General features: G+C 37.9%; 1 protein-coding gene across 1 annotated transcript in view; it reads right to left on the reverse strand.

Moving 5' to 3' along the window:
• Positions 1–12223: 12223 nt before the first annotated feature.
• Positions 12224–20506, reverse strand: part of PAWR (pro-apoptotic WT1 regulator) — a 140950-nt gene continuing 132667 nt past the window's right edge. The window contains exons 4-6 of the mRNA XM_020993470.2: positions 17036–17171; positions 15595–15699; positions 12224–13339 (exon numbers count right to left, since the gene is read on the reverse strand). Of these exons, the coding sequence (XP_020849129.1) occupies positions 13253–13339; positions 15595–15699; positions 17036–17171 (328 nt within the window). The 3' untranslated portion in view covers positions 12224–13252. The remainder of the gene's footprint in view (positions 13340–15594; positions 15700–17035; positions 17172–20506) is intronic.

Raw genomic sequence — 20506 nt, forward strand, 5'->3', positions numbered from 1 at the left:
GAGTAAATGGTAGAAGTTGTATGTCATTAAGCAAGTCACTTAACCTCTGTTTACCTCAATTTCCTCATTTGTAAAATGTGATTAATAATAGCACCCACCTCCCAAAGTTATAGGGATCAAATGAGCTCATTTTTGTAAAACCCTTAGCACCAGTGTCTGGTATATAGCAGGTGCAATATAAATGCTCGCTGTTATTATTAAGTAGTTATTAAGGTTCAACAAGATATGGTTATACCTTATATTGTACAAAATATTCTCCTCAAAATAGAGTAAGTCTTCCTTTGCACACACCACTTCCTTAGAAGTAGGTTCAAACTTAAAATACAAAGGTAATGAGACACATATGCAGAGAACATGTATAGTCTGTGGATACCTCCTGACTCCCGATTCTGGAAGCGCTTTTCTTCCTTCATGGAGTCCCCATCAGATTCCTCTTAGTGGTAGCATACTCCTATCATTGACCACTACTGCTCCAGTCGATGTTACCACCTTTCTATATTCTGCTGGTTGCTGATAGGACTTTTCATGGAATCTCAGAATTTGCTGAAAGTAAAAGGTCACCACTTGGACCATTCCATCTTGGGATATTCATTCCCTTAAGATCAGGAAAGAATAAACACAAGAGATACAATTATGCCACGTGCTCATGGACACAGCGGCACATAGCAGCTCTTGTCTCACCACCAGAAAGTATAAGAAACTGAGAAATTGTAGGAGCTTCTCCTTTGCATTCCAACTCAGATAAAATGAGCAATTTTGATTGTGTAAAATTCATTTATTTTTGCACAGACAAAATCGATACAATTAGAAGGGAAACACCTGGGGGAGAATAATATCTTTGCAGCAAGTTTCTCTGACAAAGCTCTAATTTCCAAGATATGTAAGTGTTAAGACCCGGGAAAGTCTTCATACAGAAGACAGTGCCTGAGTTGTATGTTAGAGGAAGAAAGAAGGGAGGCTATGAAAGATGAGAGTGGATTTTAGGCACAGGAGATGGAAAATGGAGTGTCAAGTAAGCAATGGGGAAAAAAAACCAGTTTGTCTCCATCACAGAATACAGGAGTGGGAGGAACATTCAATGTGGCTGAAAACAGAAGTTTGGGCCAGTCTATGAAGGGCAAATTGTATTTTATTTTGGAGGCAATAGGAAGCCACTGAATTTAGTTGAGAAGAGGAGTTGCTCATGCGCTTAGGTCAGGGCTGGGGAAGCTGTGTTTGAGGCCATGTATGGCCCTCTAGGTCCTCAAGCATAGCCCCTTGATGGAATCTAAACTACAGTTTTTTGAAGTTTGTAGGATTTGAAGTTTGGATTTCATCAAGGGGCCACACTTGAGGACCTAGAGGGCCACACATGACCTTGAGGCTGCAGGTTCCCTGCCTTGGGCTTAGATGAAGTTACTCGTGTGACCGTGTGCAGAATGGATTGAAATTGTGAGACTTGAGGAAAGGGGCCAGTTAAGAAGCTGTTGCAATATACTAGGCAAGAGATGATACGGACCTGAATGAACTTGAAAGCAGTATTGGTGAGGATTGGCATCTGATTAGATATGTGGGATGTGGGAGAGTGAAGAGTTCAGGATAATCCCAAGATTATAAAAATACAGTAACAATATTATAAAGGCAAACAACTTTGAATGGCTAAGAGCTCCAAGCAATCCAATGACAAAGCATGACTCTAGAGGGCCATCGATGAGACATGCAGCCTGTCTCCTGACAGGGAGTGATGGATTCGAGATATAAAATGGGATTCACTTTTGGACAATGCCAATGTGGGGATTTGTTTTTGTTGACTATGAATATTTGTTACAAGGGTTTTTCTCTTTTTCTCAAGGAATGGTGGAGGTGGGAGGGAGAAAAAAGGCTTGTTGATTAAAAAAAAGTAAATTAAAAGTTATATTAAAATTTTTTAAAAAGAGAGGGAGAATGCACATATACAGATAAGTAAAAAAAAAAATACCAAGTAATTTGGGGGAATAGAGAGAACTCTAACAACTAGAAAGACCAGGTCTTATGTAGAACAACACACCTGAGCTAATTTTTGAAGGGAGCAGGGAATTTCAAGAGGAAGAAGAGAGAGTATTTCAAGATTCCGGTAAAAAGGGGAAAGCAGCCTAGGGAGAATGATAGTTGTACCATCTCCCTCATGAGGTTGCTATGAGGAAATTCATCATTTATTAAAGACCTACTATGTGCCAGGCACAGTGGGAATTGTGGAAAGCATTGTGCAAACCTTAATGCACTATATATAAACATGAGTTCTCAGTTATATTTATTGCAAAAGATGAAGAAAGTTTTATTTTATTCAGCAACTCATTTATAAAGTGTATACTGAAGTTAGCCACTTAAATATTAGATATTATGTTAAGTGAAATTATTTGCATATTATATATTAAATTAAACTAGACACTGAGACCCTGCTCTGTACATGGCATTATGTCTAGTGATGTATGACATATTAATTTTGCTGAGATTTTGAGCTGGGACCTTAAGCGGTCGGCCGCTCCTACTCCCTCCCTTTATGCCTGACAAAACAAGCCTGGAGAGGTGAATTTACATGTCCATGGTCACACAGTAGTAGAACTGGGATTCGAACCCACATTTCCAAACTAACTTAAGTTTGGCATTCTATCAACTACCCTTGCTCACTCCCGGGAGACCCGTTCTCAGCATTAGGATGGAAATACATTATAAAGATGGGAATACAACTGAAAAAACAAAAGGGTTGCAGAGAACCGTCATTGAACAAGCATTTATTAAGTGCTTACTGCATGCCTGGACAGATAAGGAAACATACTTCCCACTAACAAAATATCTTTTCCCCAAAGTACCCATGTACTGCTATGGACCTGCTACAACCAGAAAGTTCATCTCTATCTTATCTTGCCCTTCTAAAAGGCAATCAGTGCTTTTATTCACTACAGATGGAGTCTTCTTAACAAAAAAACAGTTTACAAAAATGCATAGAAGCAGCCAATGGCTTGGACGAATTGTTCTATCTTGACAATAACAGTGGGCACTGATTCCTTTTAAGGATTTTAGTCGCAGCAAATCCAGGGTCTAATAAATATTTGCTTCATTAAAGGCTAAAGTGCCCATTGTTGACAGGCCACCACTGTTTAATGTCAGTCGAGTTTACATTTTTTTAAGGAATGCAAACATTTATCTGAACCCGAGAAAAATCTGATAGCATACTTGGTAAAATTATGAATTTCGAGTCCCATGAGACTGTTTAAGAGGAAAAACATTGGTCATCCTTGGATTCACATGGTTCAAATAGTGAAGAGGCATAAATAATAATGTAATAAGATAATAATAATAATAATAATAATAATAATAATGTTATAAGAAAACTCTAATATGGAAAAATCCAGGCTGCATAATGCAAACTCCAAAGCGTTAACTCAGTGACCTGTTTCTACATAGTTATTTGCATGTTGTATTCCCAATTAGATTGTGAGCTCTTCTGGGATAAAGGCTGTCTTTTAACTTTCTTTGTATTCTCTGTGCTTAGTGCAATTCTAGTACATGGTAGGTGCTTAACAAATGTTTATTGACTGACTCGTGGTTTTTAGCTAATGTTTTTAATGGCATTTTCTCTGACGCACAAAGTGGAATTGAAATTATTTTTGTGATCTGGCTAAAATTTCATAGGATCATAGGACTGAGCACTGGAGAGTACCTTTGCTATTATCTACATCAGAGATAGGGAACCTTTGGCCTCGAGGCCACATGTAGCCTTCTAGGTCCTCAAGAGTAGCCTTTGGACTGAGTCCAAGTTTTACAGAACAAATCCTTTTTTATTAAGGAGATTCATTCTGTGAAGTTTGGATTCTGTCAAAAAGCCGCACTCAAGGTCCTAGAAGGCCACATGCGGCCTCGAGGCCACAGGTTCCCCACTTCTGATCCTAGCTCAACCCCCCTACCTCAGTTTACAAATAAGGGAAGTGAGGGCACAATTAATTTTGGAGTCGGAGGACCTGAATTTAAATTCCAGCTCAGTTACTTAGAACTTGTATAGTTCTGGGCAGATTTAACCCACTCTGGGTCTGTTTCCTTGGTTTACGAAATGAAGGGGGGCTATGGAGATAATGAATCATACCTCTGGCAGACACGGGCACTGTATTTGGTTATTTTGCTAACTTGCTTTTCTTTGTTTCAAGGGAAGGGATCAATTCTAGCCTGTGCAGCAGAGAGGGGACCAGTCAGGAAGACTTGAGTTCAAATATGGCCTCAGACACTTACTAGTTGTGTGGCCCTAGGCAAGTCATATTAACCTGTTTGCCTCAGTTTCATCATCTGTAAAATGGGAATTATAGCTCCTACCTCCCAACCAAAAGAGATAATATATGTAAAAAACAGCGCACCTAACACAATGCTGTAAAATGCTGTTGTTATCATCATTACTGTTATTATTAATAATTCTGGCTGGGGGGTGGTAGGTGAATAGAAAAAAAGGCATAAATACAAAGAGAGAGCTGAACCAAGTAAGCTCTAAGGTCCACTCCAATTCTAAATCGATCTCCAAGAAACCTTCCTTTTCTGAATCCATGAACCTGAAAGCCTCACAAGGGTTTAGGGACCAAGAGCCTTGTTAAAGGCCACACAGATAGAAGTAGCAAAGCTGGGATTTGAATCCAAATATTCTAAAATCCACTTTTGTGCAAGCTAGTAAACCACTTCCCAGGATCATATAGTCTCTAACTGAGAAAGGAACTAAGAAGTGATCTGGTTCAACTTCCACCTTCCCAAGTGGTCACCCAGCTTTGGGCCTGAAGCTTTGGGTCATCCAGTGATGGCAGCTCCCTCCCTGCCAAGGCACACCATTCCTCTTTACATCACTTTTAATTATTAGGAATTTTTTTCCTCCTGAGTAAAAATCTGTCTCTTTGCACTTGTAGACACTCAAGTCAAGAGACATTTGCTATGTGCTAGGCACTGTGTTAAGGACTAGAGCTATAAAAAAAGGCAAAAGACAGTCCTTGCCCTCAAGGAGCTTGCAATCTAATGGGGGAGCCAACATACACAAATAAGGACAAATTGGAAATAATTAACAGAGGGAAGGAGAACCACCTTCTCAGCTAGTTTTGCTCTCTGGGGCCAAGCAGATCATGTCTAATCCCTTTTCTACGTGACAGCCTCGAAGACAATTATTGAGCTACTCCTGAATTCTTTTGACATTGTAAAAAACAGATTTGGCTAGACAGCAGCATAAAATTTGGAAGGATAGGCTTTTTCTTAATTTCTTCATATCGGTTCCTCAAAGGACCCCTTTTTTTTTCTGACCACCCTTTTTTTTTCTGAGACATTCCTTACTTCCTTTACTACAAATTTGTTTTGTGGTGTTCAAAAAGCCCTTGTAACCTGTCCCCCTGCTCCCCAACCTCCTACGATAGGAGACTATCTTACATATCTTAACACCAGCTCCCTCTTCTCACCACATACTCTGATACTTCGACACTGGCCTCTTTGCTGTTCCTTGAAAACATTTTATCTCCCAATGCCAGGAATTTTCAGTCTGCCCCCCATGCATAGAATGCCTTCCCTATCTACCTCCTGGCTTTCTCCAATTCCCAGCTAAAACCTTACCTTGTATAGGAAGGCTTTTCTGATGCCCCAGTGCTAATGTCTTCTCTTTGTTGATTTACAATTTAACCTGTATGTAGCCTGTCTGTAACTTGCGCAGTTGAGCCTGACTCTTCACAACCCCATTTGTGGTTTGCGATTTCCTTCTCCAACTCAATTTATAGATGAGGAGACTGAGGCAAAGAAGGTTAAATGATTTGCCCAGGGTCACAGTGTCTGAGGCTGGATTTGAACGCAGGTCTTTGTGGCTCCTGGTTTTGATGCTCTATCCACTGCTCTACCTAGCTACCTTATTTGTACCTAGAGGCTTTCAATGTTGCCTCCCCCATTAGATTCATCTTAAAAGGAGGGACTGTCTTTTACCTTTCTTTGTATTGCCAGTGCTTAGCACAGTGCCCAGCACGTGGTAAATGCTTAATTAATATTTATTAAATGACGATTCTATCTACCTAATCTAGTCATTCAAAAGAGTAAAATTAATGAACTCAAAAGGGCATCTGTCATTACCAGTCCCTTTTTCCAGTATGGAAGGTCAACGTGACATAGTACTTTTTGAAAGCAACTGACCAGGAAAAATATAACCTGCTGAGGTAGCAAGAAGGGAGACTGAAGGAAAGTGATAATGAAAACATGTGGGTAGTTTATAGCTGCTGACAATAAAACAGATTTTATACATCTTTACACTGTAGGAGCTAAATACGGGGGGGGGTGAAGGAAGAGGGATTTGATGGAAGCTCAAGATAAGAGGGTTGGGTTACAATTAAGAATGTAGGAGCTTGCAGGAATGTCTTAAGGAGTGCACTAAGGGAGTGTGCGCTTATATAAGGGGTTTAGGCATTATCTCATCAGATAGACTGAAGGATGCTTGTTTCTGTGTTAGACATGTATGGCATTACTGAGAAGATTAATTTGAGTTCTGGCAAGTGAGGGAGGCTGATTAGTCCGTGCAGGTGTATGAAAGGAACTGACACAATTAGGTAAAAGGTTATATAAACTATTCACTGCAGAAACAAAGAATGGATTCTTACATTCCCAGACCCCTACTTGTTTCTTCCAAAATATGACAGTGAAGAATTTCCTTCCCAGTATGCCTGTTTGAATTTTAAGAATTTATTCAGACAGTCTTAACAAGTAAACAAGGCCATTCCCTAGAATACCGGTGCCATAGTGAAATGTGTGTGTAGACTTCCTGCTTTATTTAAGAAGCCCAGCTGTGAATGTATTCAGCTTTTATCAACTGGATATTTTTGGTTTAAAAAAAAAAATCCTCAGACATAGCATGCCCTATACAAATAAAAAGTACAAGATTTATAAAATTTGATTACATTAGCTCTATCCTTTCATTTCACAAGTAACCTCTGATGGTGAGGATTTTCATGATCTTACTGGAAGAAAGGAAATTAACCAGTGTTCAAAAGTAAAATGAAAACTTAGCTCTTGATTGACATTTCAACTTTTTACATGCATAAAATTAAAATCTTTAAAGTGAACTCTGATACAGTTAATGAATCTGTAGTGATGAATGGCTTTATAAAGCAGTAAGAACAACAAAGAAGATGTCTACAGAACACCAGAACATCCAGATAATTATCCAGATGTTTTTACACAACAGCAACCATCTGGACACACTTGAATGGACTGATTTTTTTTCCCATGGAAGATGCTTTTGGCTTCATGTAGACATAACCAGCAGCAGAAGCCTCTGGCTCAGATTTTGTAGAATAATGCAATTACCAGAACCCTGAATACAGCAGCCAAATTTTTCAAGAAAGCAAAAAGATTACTTTTTTAAAAAAATCCATTGAGTATTCAGAACAGCAGTTATGTAATTTTTGTGGAACACCATGAAATAATTTTAATATCACAGATACTACCAGATTCTATTTCCTATGCGTTTCTTGCATATTGTTGATAGTAGCTCTCTATAAATGCTTGAGTGCACCACTAATACTGACAGAGGGTAAGTCTGTGATAGAAAGGATATTATTACAAGTTTGAAGCACACTTGTAGCTTCATTCATTTGACAAGCGCTGCAGTTTTCTCCCTTTCCCTCCCCTCCGGAACCTGGGCATGGTGGGGAGAGTGCCAGCCCTGGAATCAAAAAGACCTGAGTTCAAATCTAGCCTCACACACTTAACTAATTATGCCACCTTGGACAAACCACTAAAATAAATAAACGAGCAAATAAATAAAAATAAATAAAAAAAAAAAATCACCATTTGCCTCAGTTTCCCCACCTGTAAGATAGGAACAATAAAAAATAAAAGCACCTCACGGTTGTTGTGATAAACAAACGAGATAATTTTATAAGTGCTTCGCACAACGCCTTACAAACAGTAAGACTATGTGTACGTTAGCTATGAGTTATTACTATAGCTATTACAAGATCTTCTCCCAGCATAGTAGCTCTCCCTTAACATAATTTAAATTCAATAATACTCCTTCAATTGGTAAAATCCCAAGTCTTTACTTTTATTCTCTATGACTAATTGAGACACTTTTGGAGGTGCTCGGAAACATGTGGGCAAGAGCTGAAGCAAATAACACTTGCATGCTTTATCATATGACCTGCATTACTTAGGGAACCCAGGACTCCAAATGGTTTCAATTGGGTAGTGCCAACAACCGATTGGCCAAGTGGCTGCAAACCACTGTATTTTGTGTTTAGAGATGACATCTATGGCCAAGTAAATCTTTGTCCCTTGCAGGCAGTGCTATGTCACTTGGTTTTTTTCATACCTGCTCTTGACCAATCACTAGTCAATCCCTACTGGACACCTGACAAGCTCTAGAGAGTCAACATGGTGCAAGACTGCCTAGTTTGTTCTTGGGGGAATAATCTGCATGCTGGAAGAATTTTGTCAACTATGATCTACAAGACAAAGAGAGTCTCTATCATTGTTTCCCACAACTTACAGGATTATTTTGGCTTAAAAAAAAATCAATGTTTTCATTCAAGTCTCCAAAATCTGATACAACTGAGGAAAATTTAGTGAGACAAATACATGGTGGGAAGGCTGAGAAAGAGAAATGTGGGCCTTGGTTCATTATCTGTCTCTGAGCTACACTTTGGTCACTGGCTATTCAGGAAGTTTGTGGCTTCCAGCTTAATGGAAAAGAGAAAGTCAAATATTTGACAAGCTTTTGCCTGAATATCATGAGGCTGTTTCCTCAATCATGGGGGGAAAATTCCAATGGTACCCCTCCCTAAAAAAGAGACAAATACTACTGCTACTAAGGAATAATTTAAATTCTGAAAGTATGCGAGGCAATAAACCATAAGAGTAACTTTTATAAGTATCCATTTCCAGGACATAAAAATAAATTTTGGGGAAATAAGATTCCATTTAACCTAAAAATTTTTGAATTGTAAAATTTTCTTATTTAGAAAAGTAAATTAATTTTAGCTTTATCCAAATTTATTTTCAAAATGTCCCAGAAAAGTCTATAAACATATGTTCATCAAATATGTGGTAAAAAACTTTGGGCTCAAGAAGAGCCTACTTCTGACACATACCGTCCAGTGTAATATTAGCCATGTACCTCAACCTCTCCTCACCCCAAGCAGCTTTCAAGGACTATACTGCTTAACAGCTATTGATCCCCATTGGTTCAGGGTTCCTAACCAAAGTTTCCCTACACTAATGAAATCATAGGTCTAGATATCTTATTACAAGTTCAAGAATGCCTACATATTTTGCATTGTGGATCCTGGCTTGATGGGATTTTATGCTCTAGTTTGAATTCTACTATTAACTTCTATTTTTTAAATTGACTGGCTAGAATAAGTATAACCATGCGGCATTTTTAAATTTAGTCTCTTCTGCTTTCACCATTAGAGAATTGGTTCTATTGTATAATGTTGCTAATGGGATACTGAGAAGGTACATTTCATCCCTTGATGAAACTGACACGCTATAAAGCAAGATTACAAATATCCTAGGCCTGACTTTGAAAATCTGTGTTAAGTACATACAAGATGGCCATGATCACCTACAGCTCCATGGAAATGGAAATTAAAATGGAAATCAAAAATACAAAAAAAAAATTTTAAATAGCCCAGCCAACGTGGTCCATTTATACCTGCGAGGTCTTTGCACGTCGATCTGTTCCAGAGTGGTGCATGTTGATGATCCCACAGTATTCTACTACATTGTTTACAACAACATTAGTGAAAACTCAAATGTTGTCATCTCAAAAATACAGATTAATGTGGATAACAAAGTCTTCCCCACTGTTATGTTTTCCCCTAACAGGTGAATATTTTGCTTGAGTTGTCCTTCAGGTCAAATTGACTATATTTTTTCACCAACTTTGGAGTGTGGCTCTTTGACAGCACTGACTATTGTATTGGGTATACTTGGATGGATTTATCCAGATTAATTTAAAAAATCCTAACAAAAAGAGTTAACATTTAATAACCAATTAGTCTTTTAAAAGAAAAATATATCCCCATAAGCCATCCCTTATAAAGATAATTCTAAGGTGACAAAATGATCAAGTGTCTCATAAAATTAAAAGGTACCAAGGTGTAGTGAATGGAGACTTGGTATTGAAGTCAAGAAACCTGGGTTCATGTCCTGCTTCTGGCTCTCACTCAACCCGTCAGTGTTCTAGGCAACATTCTTGGACCCTGTCCAAGTCATTCAACCTCTCTGTTTCCCAGCAACCCTTTCAGCTTATAAATCTAAGGGAGGGTGCTGATTTGCATTGGGGAAAGGAGTGTCCTTATCTTGGGGTTTCACAGACAAGGATATCAGTGGTCCAGTCCCTGTGTCGTAAAATTATGCAGCGATACCTTTAGAAAGAAAATGGGGGTCAGATCTTAGAAAGTTAGGCTGATGGTAATTTGAAAGATTGCTGAGCTTGCTATCAGAGCAGTCCTAAAAAGTATATGTGAAAGTAGCTGCTTTGAATCCTTTCTGAACACACTACACTTGGATGAATGACTAAAAGTTCATGAGAAGCTGTCATTTTTGACCACGACGCTATCTTTTTTTTGACATTGGTGCTACGCCCAATATCTATTTTCTGCTAGGGAATCAGTGTTTATTTGATAGAGGCAGATACCTAAGTTTTATAAACATTAAAGAAAACCCTAATATAAAATGTTAATTGAGAAGAATCTCTCAGCTGCAAAATTCAAAAGCTTTACTTCAAAATGGACCGTTCAATATCTTGGTCCTTCTCCTACTTTTACCCAGTGACATCCTCTCCTGAGTTAATAAAATATGCTGGTTTGGTTTTTTATTTGTTATTATGACTATGATGATTCTTAATAAGCAGAACCTATATGGAGGAAAAATTAGAAAAAATATTGAATAGCCTGGTAGATGAAGCGTGTCTTTCTCTGATAGCTGGAAGGGCAGGTAGCTTGTCATGCTGGTAGACAAGTCATTGTCATTACTGCAAACATTTCTGATAGCAAATTTGGTAGAATATTCAACAACTAACTTTATGACCTCAGTGGCCAGGGCAGTACAAAACTGCATGCTTTGAAATTTTACCCACCATGGGGATCAAGTGGAAAATTTGGAAGAATCACACGTGCCTCTGGAACCTCGTTAAATGTGATTTATTTAGGTGAGTTTATGAGTTGCAACTTTAAAGATCGCCGCCGCCGCTGCCACCACCACCACCACCACCACCACCACCTACGACAACCAAAAACAAAAAACAAAACCACCCAGAAGTGTAAAGGGCTGCTAATTTCATGGTGTATTTCCATGTCTTGGCGGATTCATGAAATATGGGTGAGTGGGTTATGTATGTATGTATGAATTTGTGCTTTCTTCTCATCTCTGTCACTCAACTATGGGTGGCCAGAGGAGGAATTCAGGAGGCCAAAGACAGCGAGTGGCAACTTTACAACTCTATGACACACATGCTGGAAACTGCCAGTCCTATGGCAAAGGTCTAAAACATTTACCCTCTAATCTATGAATTATCTAGCATCAATTTACTAGCCAATAGAATACACACTTCTTGAGGGCAGGAACCATTTTACTCTGTCTTTGTGTATCAAGTTTCTAGGCACAGTGCCTAGGAATAAGACTGTGGGGGAACTACAGTTAAGTAAAAACAAAACTAACTACACCAATCAGCATAAACCATCCCTTCTTCCATTCTCAGTACAAAGAACAGGCATGGTGGGAGACAACCAAATGGATGGGGGTTAAATGACACTGCCAGAACCCGCTCTCTCGATCTAGACCTGAAATGTACACTCTGGGACATTATCAATGGAAGGTAGAAACGCTGAGAAAAATCAAGAAAATTTCTGTATTGACATTAAAGGTTCAAAACAGATCTAAATGTTAGGCTTTTTCTAAAGAGTATTACAATACATTGCTCCCCAAAGTACTCAAAATGCATAGTTGGAGCAAAAGAGCATTCCACTACTATTAAATTCAAGTTAACAATATGTTCACACTTGTAAATCTTTAAAAAAAAAATTCGTATTTGTTCCTAAAATCCCCAAATAATGAATACAACTGCTTCCAATTTGGGGTGGGAAATCTCTAGTTAGAGAAGGACAAAATACACCACAGTGGATCTTAGCTCAATTATAGTAACAGACAACACGTAATGAAATTGACATTAGTCTCAGTGATAGTTAATGCTCACGTAATACCATAATTGTTTAAGTCCAGATAACCGTTTTCATTTTTATTTTAAGGCAAAAAGATGTTAAGAATATGTATTTTATTATAAACTGCAATTGTGAATAGGCTTGAACAACAAACTTCTGGTTTTTTTTTTCCTTTTTACAAACATGTTCTCTTATCTTTCTCTTTACAAACATGTTCTAATAAACCTTCTCCAAACAATAAAAAATAGTACCTACAAACTTCATAAGAACATTTACATAAACATTACATTTGTACGTTTTTGCAGAAGTTAAAGCGCTTTCTTTAAATTCTCAATATACAGACCCAAGATGGTAAATTTGTACTTAGTATGGAGCACAATTCAAGTACTTTTCTAAAAAAAAAAAAATTATATCTAGCTGAACTCTACTACATGAGATTGACTGTAATTTCATAACAGCTTTCCTTTAAAAAGATGACTGCAATACGGAACAGAGCTAGCCTATTATTCTAATCTCTCAGAATAAGTAAAAACAAACCCCCAAGAACCATGGTACACCCAGATTTTTGTCAGAGTGAGCCATCAATATGCAAAAAGGTTACACGTCGCTAATAAGGCATCTGCACTTTACAGCTGTTCAAACAGCAAGTGACTCCCCAAATATATTTGGACCCATGTAAACAAAGCTTTTATGCTTCTATTTCTTTACTTTTTTTTTCTTTTTCTTTTTTTTGAGGATGGGAGGGAGATACCTCACCAGAGGTGAAGACATAGTCTGAGCCATTTTGGACCACATATATTATCTGAATACATAAAACCAGAGAATTTCATAGCTCCTTATCAACTATTTCAATAACTGAAAAATGTTGCTTATTGGTGAAATGAGGTGGATACCTTATCTTTATTGATATTGAGAAAGAAAAATATTATGAAAATAAACATCCATCAGTTTCCAAGAAATAAATACACTCTTAGTTATTTTAATGTATTGCAGCATGGGAAATATTGCCCTAGCATTGACCTCAACATTCAATCAGTAGTTTTACAAATCGTTCTCCTCACTGAGGCCGGGGTCTTCTACCTTGTCAGCTGTCCGACCACTTTCAAAAGGGTTTTGTTTTCCTGCTTTAGCTGTTCATTTTCATCTTCTGTGTCATCTAGGTCCTTAAGGAGGAAGGAAAACAGTTATCAAATTAAAGCAACTTTGAGAAAGAGGTAATAATACTTTATTAAAGTAAGGCTAGCATTTTAACCATTTAATGACAAAATCATTATATTGTAGGAGAAGGGAAGGTTCCCCAGCATCACTAAAAAACTAAATTTGTATCACTTTTCTCATCCCATCTCTTCTCCCCTACCCCCCACCTCCACCCTTCCCCAGTTTAAGAAAGCAATGTGTTATAGTGAAAAACAGCACTCACTACCTTTGGAGATCTAGGGTTTGGTTCGGATCCTGTCTCTGAAGCTAAAACCTGTGTGACTTTTGAGTAGTTCACTTAATTTAGGACCAGGGCGGCTCAATTTTTCTCATCTCTAAAATAAGAGAGATGTACCATCCAGCTCTGGAATTATGATCCTAAATAAATAAGGTTCAGATTATGGCCTAGTCACTTACTCTATGTGACCTTGATCAAGTCACTGAAAGTCTTTCTGACTTAATTTCCTCTTCCTTAAAATGAAGATGATAACACTAACTACCTTATGGAGCTGTTGTGAGTAAAGTGTTTTGTAAACCTCTGAGTACTTTATAAATGAGAATTATTATGAGGATTGTAAGGAAACCTACCACTCTCTTCAGTTGAACATTTCAGACAGAGGCCTCACTCAAAAATACTAGAAAATCCATGGGGACACCAACAGAAATTAACAATTTAAATAATGGTTCAAGGAAGAGCACAGATTTAATCTGTCAATTTAAATGAGTGAGAATGGAAATATAATAATCTCAAGTTACAAATGTTTTAAGACAGCAGCATTCTAAGAAGCTTGGATAATCTTCAGATAACAGTGCAAACGAATTTTTTAAACGCTAAAGGCATTTTGCACAAACAGATTTTCATTCATTAAAATTAAGTAAAAGCAAAGATTTTGTAGACAGATTTGCAGTTAAAAAAAACACACACTAAAATTTCAATTGCTATTGGCTATTTTCCCAAGATTCAAATTACTGAATAAACAAATTACTTGCTGGCAAGTTAACCATATCATGAAATTACAGATTGTAGTAATCATCATGACTGGAATATAAACTCCTTGAAGACAGGCCTTTTACTTTCAGATAGTGCACAACATTGAGCATGGTACTTACATAGAGGAGGCCCCCTCAAAATACTGAATACATTTTAATCTTGTGGACAAATGAAAGATCCAGGTATGCTAAACAAAGGTGGGAGATTAGTGTAATGCTAGGGAGGCTGGGCCAGCAAAAGCTGGCACAGAGATGGTGAGCAAATCATTCTGAAGCATGAAAAGAAAACTAAAATGGAGTGGTTCGGGATATGGGAAGGGAGTATATGTAGCAGAGGCAGGAGGATGGTACAAGAAGGCATCTGAGAGGTCATCTGTCATGCCCCTCATTTTACCTGAGCAAACTGAGGCCCACAGATGAGAGATGATTTGCTCAAGGCCCCCCTGAACAGCACTGGGGAGCTCTGTTTCCCAAAGACCCAGGTGGGAAAGCGGGGGAGGTAGGGCACAGTCGTCACATCCAATATAGAATCAAACGCCACCATTCGGATCAACCATTTAGAACAAAAGGGACAGCATGACTCGGCCTACTGTGACTTTTCAAACGTTAAAACCTTGGTTCAGGTCCTGCCTCAGGCACCTACTGACTGGGGTGGTGTTCTGTCATGCCTGACTCTTTGCAACTCCGTGTGAGGTTTTCTTGGCAAAGACACTGGAGTGGCTTGCCATTTCCTTCTCTGGTTCATTTTACAGATGAGGAACTGTGGCAAACAGGGTTAAGTGACTTGCCAGGGTCACACAGCCTAAATAAATTAAAAAACAAAACAACACTAAATGTTTGAGGCCGGATTTGAACTCGGGAATACCAAGCCCGGCACTCTCTCCACTACGCCACCTTCCAACATCATCATCTAGGCCAGCAGAGGCGAAATGACCTGTCCAAGATCACACAAGTAGGCAGTTGTAGAATCTGAGACATTCTAAATTCAGGGCCCTTCCCACTTTGCCACATTGCCATCCCATAAATCAGAGTCAAGCAGCAAATTAAATTAGCTATGTAGTCACACAGCAATCATCAAAGGTATGATTTCTATCACAAGCCATCTATAAGATGGCAGGATCCATAAGCAAAGCATAAATTCATTAATATGATAAGGCCATATTTATGTCTCCATGCATTTTCCCGTAATTAGAAGGCAACACCATACGACTGAGATGACTACAGTCCTTACCCTATTTAATAAATCAATTTCTTCTTTGAGTTTTCCAATTAATTCTTCTTTATCCTGAATCAGTTTCTGGAGTCTTACGTTTTCTTGTCTCTCTTTTATTATTTCCTAGTAGACATAGGAAAAAAACCAAAAACAATTATTTGGACAAAAGTGGATTTACATACTAAAAGAATGTTTATGGTCTTCTTAAAGAAAAAAAAAACCCCAGTGTACTTGTCACATCTGTTCAAGGCACTTAGAAATATTCAGCATTCCTGCTTAGAGGTCCCCCAAGGTGGCTTACTTAAAATTGCCTTTTGTAGAGTTAGGTGTGTGAGAGAATTCACCCACAGGAGGAAAGGAGAATGAGGGGAATGCAAAAGCTAAAAAGGAATCTGGCAGATTAAAATCAAGGCTTAGCCAAGTCTCTAACAAATGCTAATCGATTTCTCAATGGTGTATTTGCCCCCTTTATCCTACTAGCCTCTGTATCTCTACAATTAATTGCCCAGAAAATGTTTTACTCACTCTCTAATTGTTCTTTTAAAAAGTCTAGTATGTGATTTCCACTTTGGAAATCATTATTTAGGGAAAACTGAAACCCTCAAGGAAAACAACAATTCTAAGTACATGCTGATGTTGAAGCTTGAAAATTGACTTTCACATTAAATCACAATTCTCTAAAATGAAATTTCTATTTGGGCCGATCTTCTGGTATCAGAGGGAATAATTTGGTTTCAGTTGCTTAGAACAGATTTCACATGCTTTGTCCATTGGTTGAAAAGATCTTTTCAAGGACATGGGTAACAACATTAACACTGGGATCAATTTGAACAGTTGAATGTGCATGGAAACATCCCCCCTTTGGGAGACAAAAAGAATCTTCTTTGAACTATTTTTGGGGACCCTTCAAACCCAGCCAGAATTTTCTAGTAGGAAGTTTTCTGAAGGCAGAAACCAAAAATCTGCTTAAGCTCTGGATGCAAATCCTACAATGAGTTGGAACTATGTATGTATATTAAATACACAACTGGTGACCCATCTGACCTACCCCGGTAAGTTGTAGGACATTGTATAATCAGAACCTGCTCTAAAACTAATGGATTTCATTTGTCAAGTTTCATCAGCAACATAATGAGGGAAGAAAACAGGAAAATAAAAAACCTAGTCACTACATGGGGCTAGATGTCAAATTAACAAAACCACAGGACAACACTGTGACACTACCCTGGCTAAGCTGCTCTAAATGTTAAAGCCGTTCTCTGTTCCTACTTACCTCCACCCCCACCCCTCATCCCAAATTATCTTTCAGGTTTAGTTCCTGTTCTTTTCTACACCCCTCTTTCAAGGACAAAAACCCCTACGGTACTTATTTGGTTTTTAGTATGTCTTCTAGTTTTCTGAGCAGAGGATAGGGTCATGCTAAGATATTAGACCATCTAAAATAATCCTGAGGCCATACCTTTTCCATATCTTCAATTTTCTTTTCCAATATGACTAAATTAGCAGAAGCAGCTGGATCCCTGCTGTACCTAGACACTGCCCTGTCCGTTCGAGAGTATCGACCTGAGACATCATCTTCAGGGGTATTATTTGTGCTGCGGAGTGAATAAATGATAAACTTTAGTAAGATGACCTTGAACAAAAAGTACCAGAGCAATTTCTAGCCAGAGTAAATAATCAATACTTTTTTTAAAAACAGCTATCAGTAAAATAAAGACTACGACCATTTATAATATGTCCTTTAGATGGCACGACTGCTGAGAAACAGTGGCCCTAGTGGATAAGCATTGGTGCCAGAGTCAGGAAGATCTGAGGTCAAATCCAGCCTCAGATAGTGAAGCGGACCACTTGGGTTCTAGGCTGACAACTATTAACATGAGGCCTCTGGGCCTAGGTTTTCTCATCTGTAAAAGAGACCAGGGATGGGGAACCCGTAGCCACGAAACCACATGTGGCCCTCTAGGTCCTCAAGTGTAGCCCTTTTGACCGAATCCAAACTTCACAGAACAAATCCCCAAGGATTTAGTCAAAGGGCCGCATATACGGCCTCAAGATTGCAGGTTCCCCACTCCTGGACTAGATTATCTCTAGAATCGTTTTAGTTTGAACATTTATTCTATGATAGTTTTCCTCCTTCTTTGTCTCCTCCAGGATTCAGTCTAGATAGACAGTATTAATATTCCCCCCCCCTTCCCCATGGTAGAGCCTTCTCTTGTGAAGGTTACATTTTAGTCTTTCATTTTTCCCTAAAATTATTTATTAAAATAAATGTCAGTACTTCAGATGTATAACAAATAAAATACAAAATACTACTTGATCATATCTTAAATGCTCTGTATTCTTCAAAGTGCCTCACATATTGTCTTAAACATGGTATGTACTAAAATGTATTCAATTTTGAAAAGCACTAACAATGGTATTATTTAACATTTTACCATTCTTTCATTTTTTTCAGCTTCTTTAAACCAACAACAAAATAAAAAGAAGATTTATAAAAATTCAGTTTCCTGGGATGGCTATATTCTTTTTTAAAAAAAAATTTCAAAATGTAGTAGGGTTCCCAAGGACATAAAGTTTTCCAAAGAAATGCAAATGACTAACATCCATATGAAAAAAAATATTCCACATCACTAATAAAATAAATATCCAATAAAACAAATCTGGAGGGTTTTTTCCCCCTTAAATTGGCTTCTTTGTTATGGGAAGAGATTAGGAAATGAATTTAGTTTTTTTTTTTCCTAATCAATAAAACTTATAAGAGCCAAATGTCCAAGTATTTCCATGGCAGAACATTAAGCATTACATTATGCATTTTCAATTATACTTATGCCTAGTATGCCACAAAAATGTGTAAATTAAAAAAAAATAATGTCCAAAAACAATTCTACAAACAGTCCTGTATACAATGATGACCCACATCTTTATTTTTAGAGGCAAAGAATGTTGCCAGTTTGCTGCTGAAGCTCAGCCATCTTTGCTTAAAAAAAAAAATTACTTGTATGGTGTAAATAATCTAATTTGTGATAAGACTCCTGTCCAAAAGTGTTTTCCTTCATGCTATCTGAAATGAATTCGATCATCTCAGAATTTTAGCAGCTGGAAGGGGCCTTGGAGATCTTTAGTTCAACTCTCTTATTTTACACAGGCAAGCAAACTGAGGGCCCAGAGAGGTTCAGTTCTCATCACACATCCGAGTCACAAGATCTAGGAGATGACCCAGGTTCCAACTCGGGGTCCAGTGCTTTTGTCATTGTCAAAACACATTTTGAAACGTCCCACTTGGAGACGCAAAATCCAGTTCTGATCAAAGCACATGTTACCCATAAGAATAGACTACAATATATACAATTTCAATATTTTTTTGCATAAAATCCTCTCCTTACCCCCCACAAAACTATAAAAATTCCATCTCAGTACAAAATGAATCACTCCGTCCGTTACACAATTAAAACACCTTGGGATTCATTAATGAAAGATTCTGACAAATACCCAATCAATCAATAACACTATGTAGGTACCTTGCTTATCACCCATAGATTTTATTCTTTAACAATTTTATTTTTTCCTTAACTACATGTAAAAACAATTTTGAACATTCATTTTTTAAACTTTTGAGTTGCAAGATCTTTCCCTCCCTTCTCTCATGCAGCAAGTAAACTGTTGTTGTACAATCCAGATTTTCACAAATAAAAACACCACCCACACTGAAGGTTTTGACTTTGATTTTTATGTGGTTAAGAATTTCCAATAAAACTATCACTTGCTGTTAACTACAAAAAGTACACAAAAAATTACAAATGCCAGGAAGAAATAAAGAATCTCCCATATCTATCCCATATTTATTATTCTTCTAACTTCAAAAACATCTATCATCCTGGTTTATCAAGAGACTGGGTTCCTAGATACTATTAATTTAATTAGAAATGGATCTCATTAAATCAAAGACACTGCAACTAGAGCTATCCATTCATAACAAGACACAGAAGAACTCTTTTACAAGGAGGTCCCCAAAGTTCTGTGCACCGTTTTAATCTACTAAAGCTTGAACTTTTAGTACAAAGACACCCTGTATACATCGACGGATACCACTCAGAAAAGTACTTTTTTTTTTTTTAAAGCAATTGGGGTTAAGTGACTTGCCTAGGGTCACACAGCTAGTATCAGGTATCTGAAGCTGGATTTGAACTCAGGTCCTCCTGACTTCAGGGCCAGTGCTCTATCCACTTTATCACCTAGCTGCCCCCTGTTGTTGTTTTGTTTTGTTTTTTAAGAGTTCAAGAACTACTTTGGCTATCGCCTTTATTTGTTCACATCGGGAGTTACTGAATCTGACTCTACCTCTTTTTTCTCTCTCATTCCCAGAATTCTTCTAGACAAAAGTAAGATTTTCCAGCAGACAAAAGCCCAAAGGGGCTGCTAGAGAAAGCTTATACTTTAAGTAACTTTCTCCTCCTATTGTTCTTCAATAAGAAAAGACATCTCTTCCAAAAGGGCCAAGAAGGTAGTGATTCGAATGTAGCTCTTTGTTGGTAAGGAAGGTTTCATTCTGTCACTGGTGAGCATAACGCCAGGCACAAAGCAGGTACTTAATAAAATTTGTTGAACAGAAACATTTTCTACACACACACACACACACACCCTCTACCCAGCTCCCGTATAAGAATAACAATTACTGGCTAGCTTTTATATAGTTCTTTAAGCTTTGTAAAGAGCTTTACAACAAACCTTGGACATATACGCTATTATTAGCCCCACTGTACGGATGAGGAACTGAGGCAGATAGCAGGTAAGTAACTTGGCCAGGGAGTATCAGTGGATGAGACATTAGAAAAGATGCAATACTCTATGTTTGCCTGCTGTACCCTAAGAACTAATGGGCCTTTCCATCTGACTTACAGTTAAAACCTCCTCTATGTGTCCCATTAAAATG

Source organism: Phascolarctos cinereus, unplaced genomic scaffold (genome assembly GCF_003287225.1).
Source record: "Phascolarctos cinereus isolate Bilbo 61053 unplaced genomic scaffold, phaCin_HiC Scaffold_1;HRSCAF=81, whole genome shotgun sequence".
Taxonomy (NCBI): Eukaryota; Metazoa; Chordata; class Mammalia; order Diprotodontia; family Phascolarctidae; genus Phascolarctos; species Phascolarctos cinereus.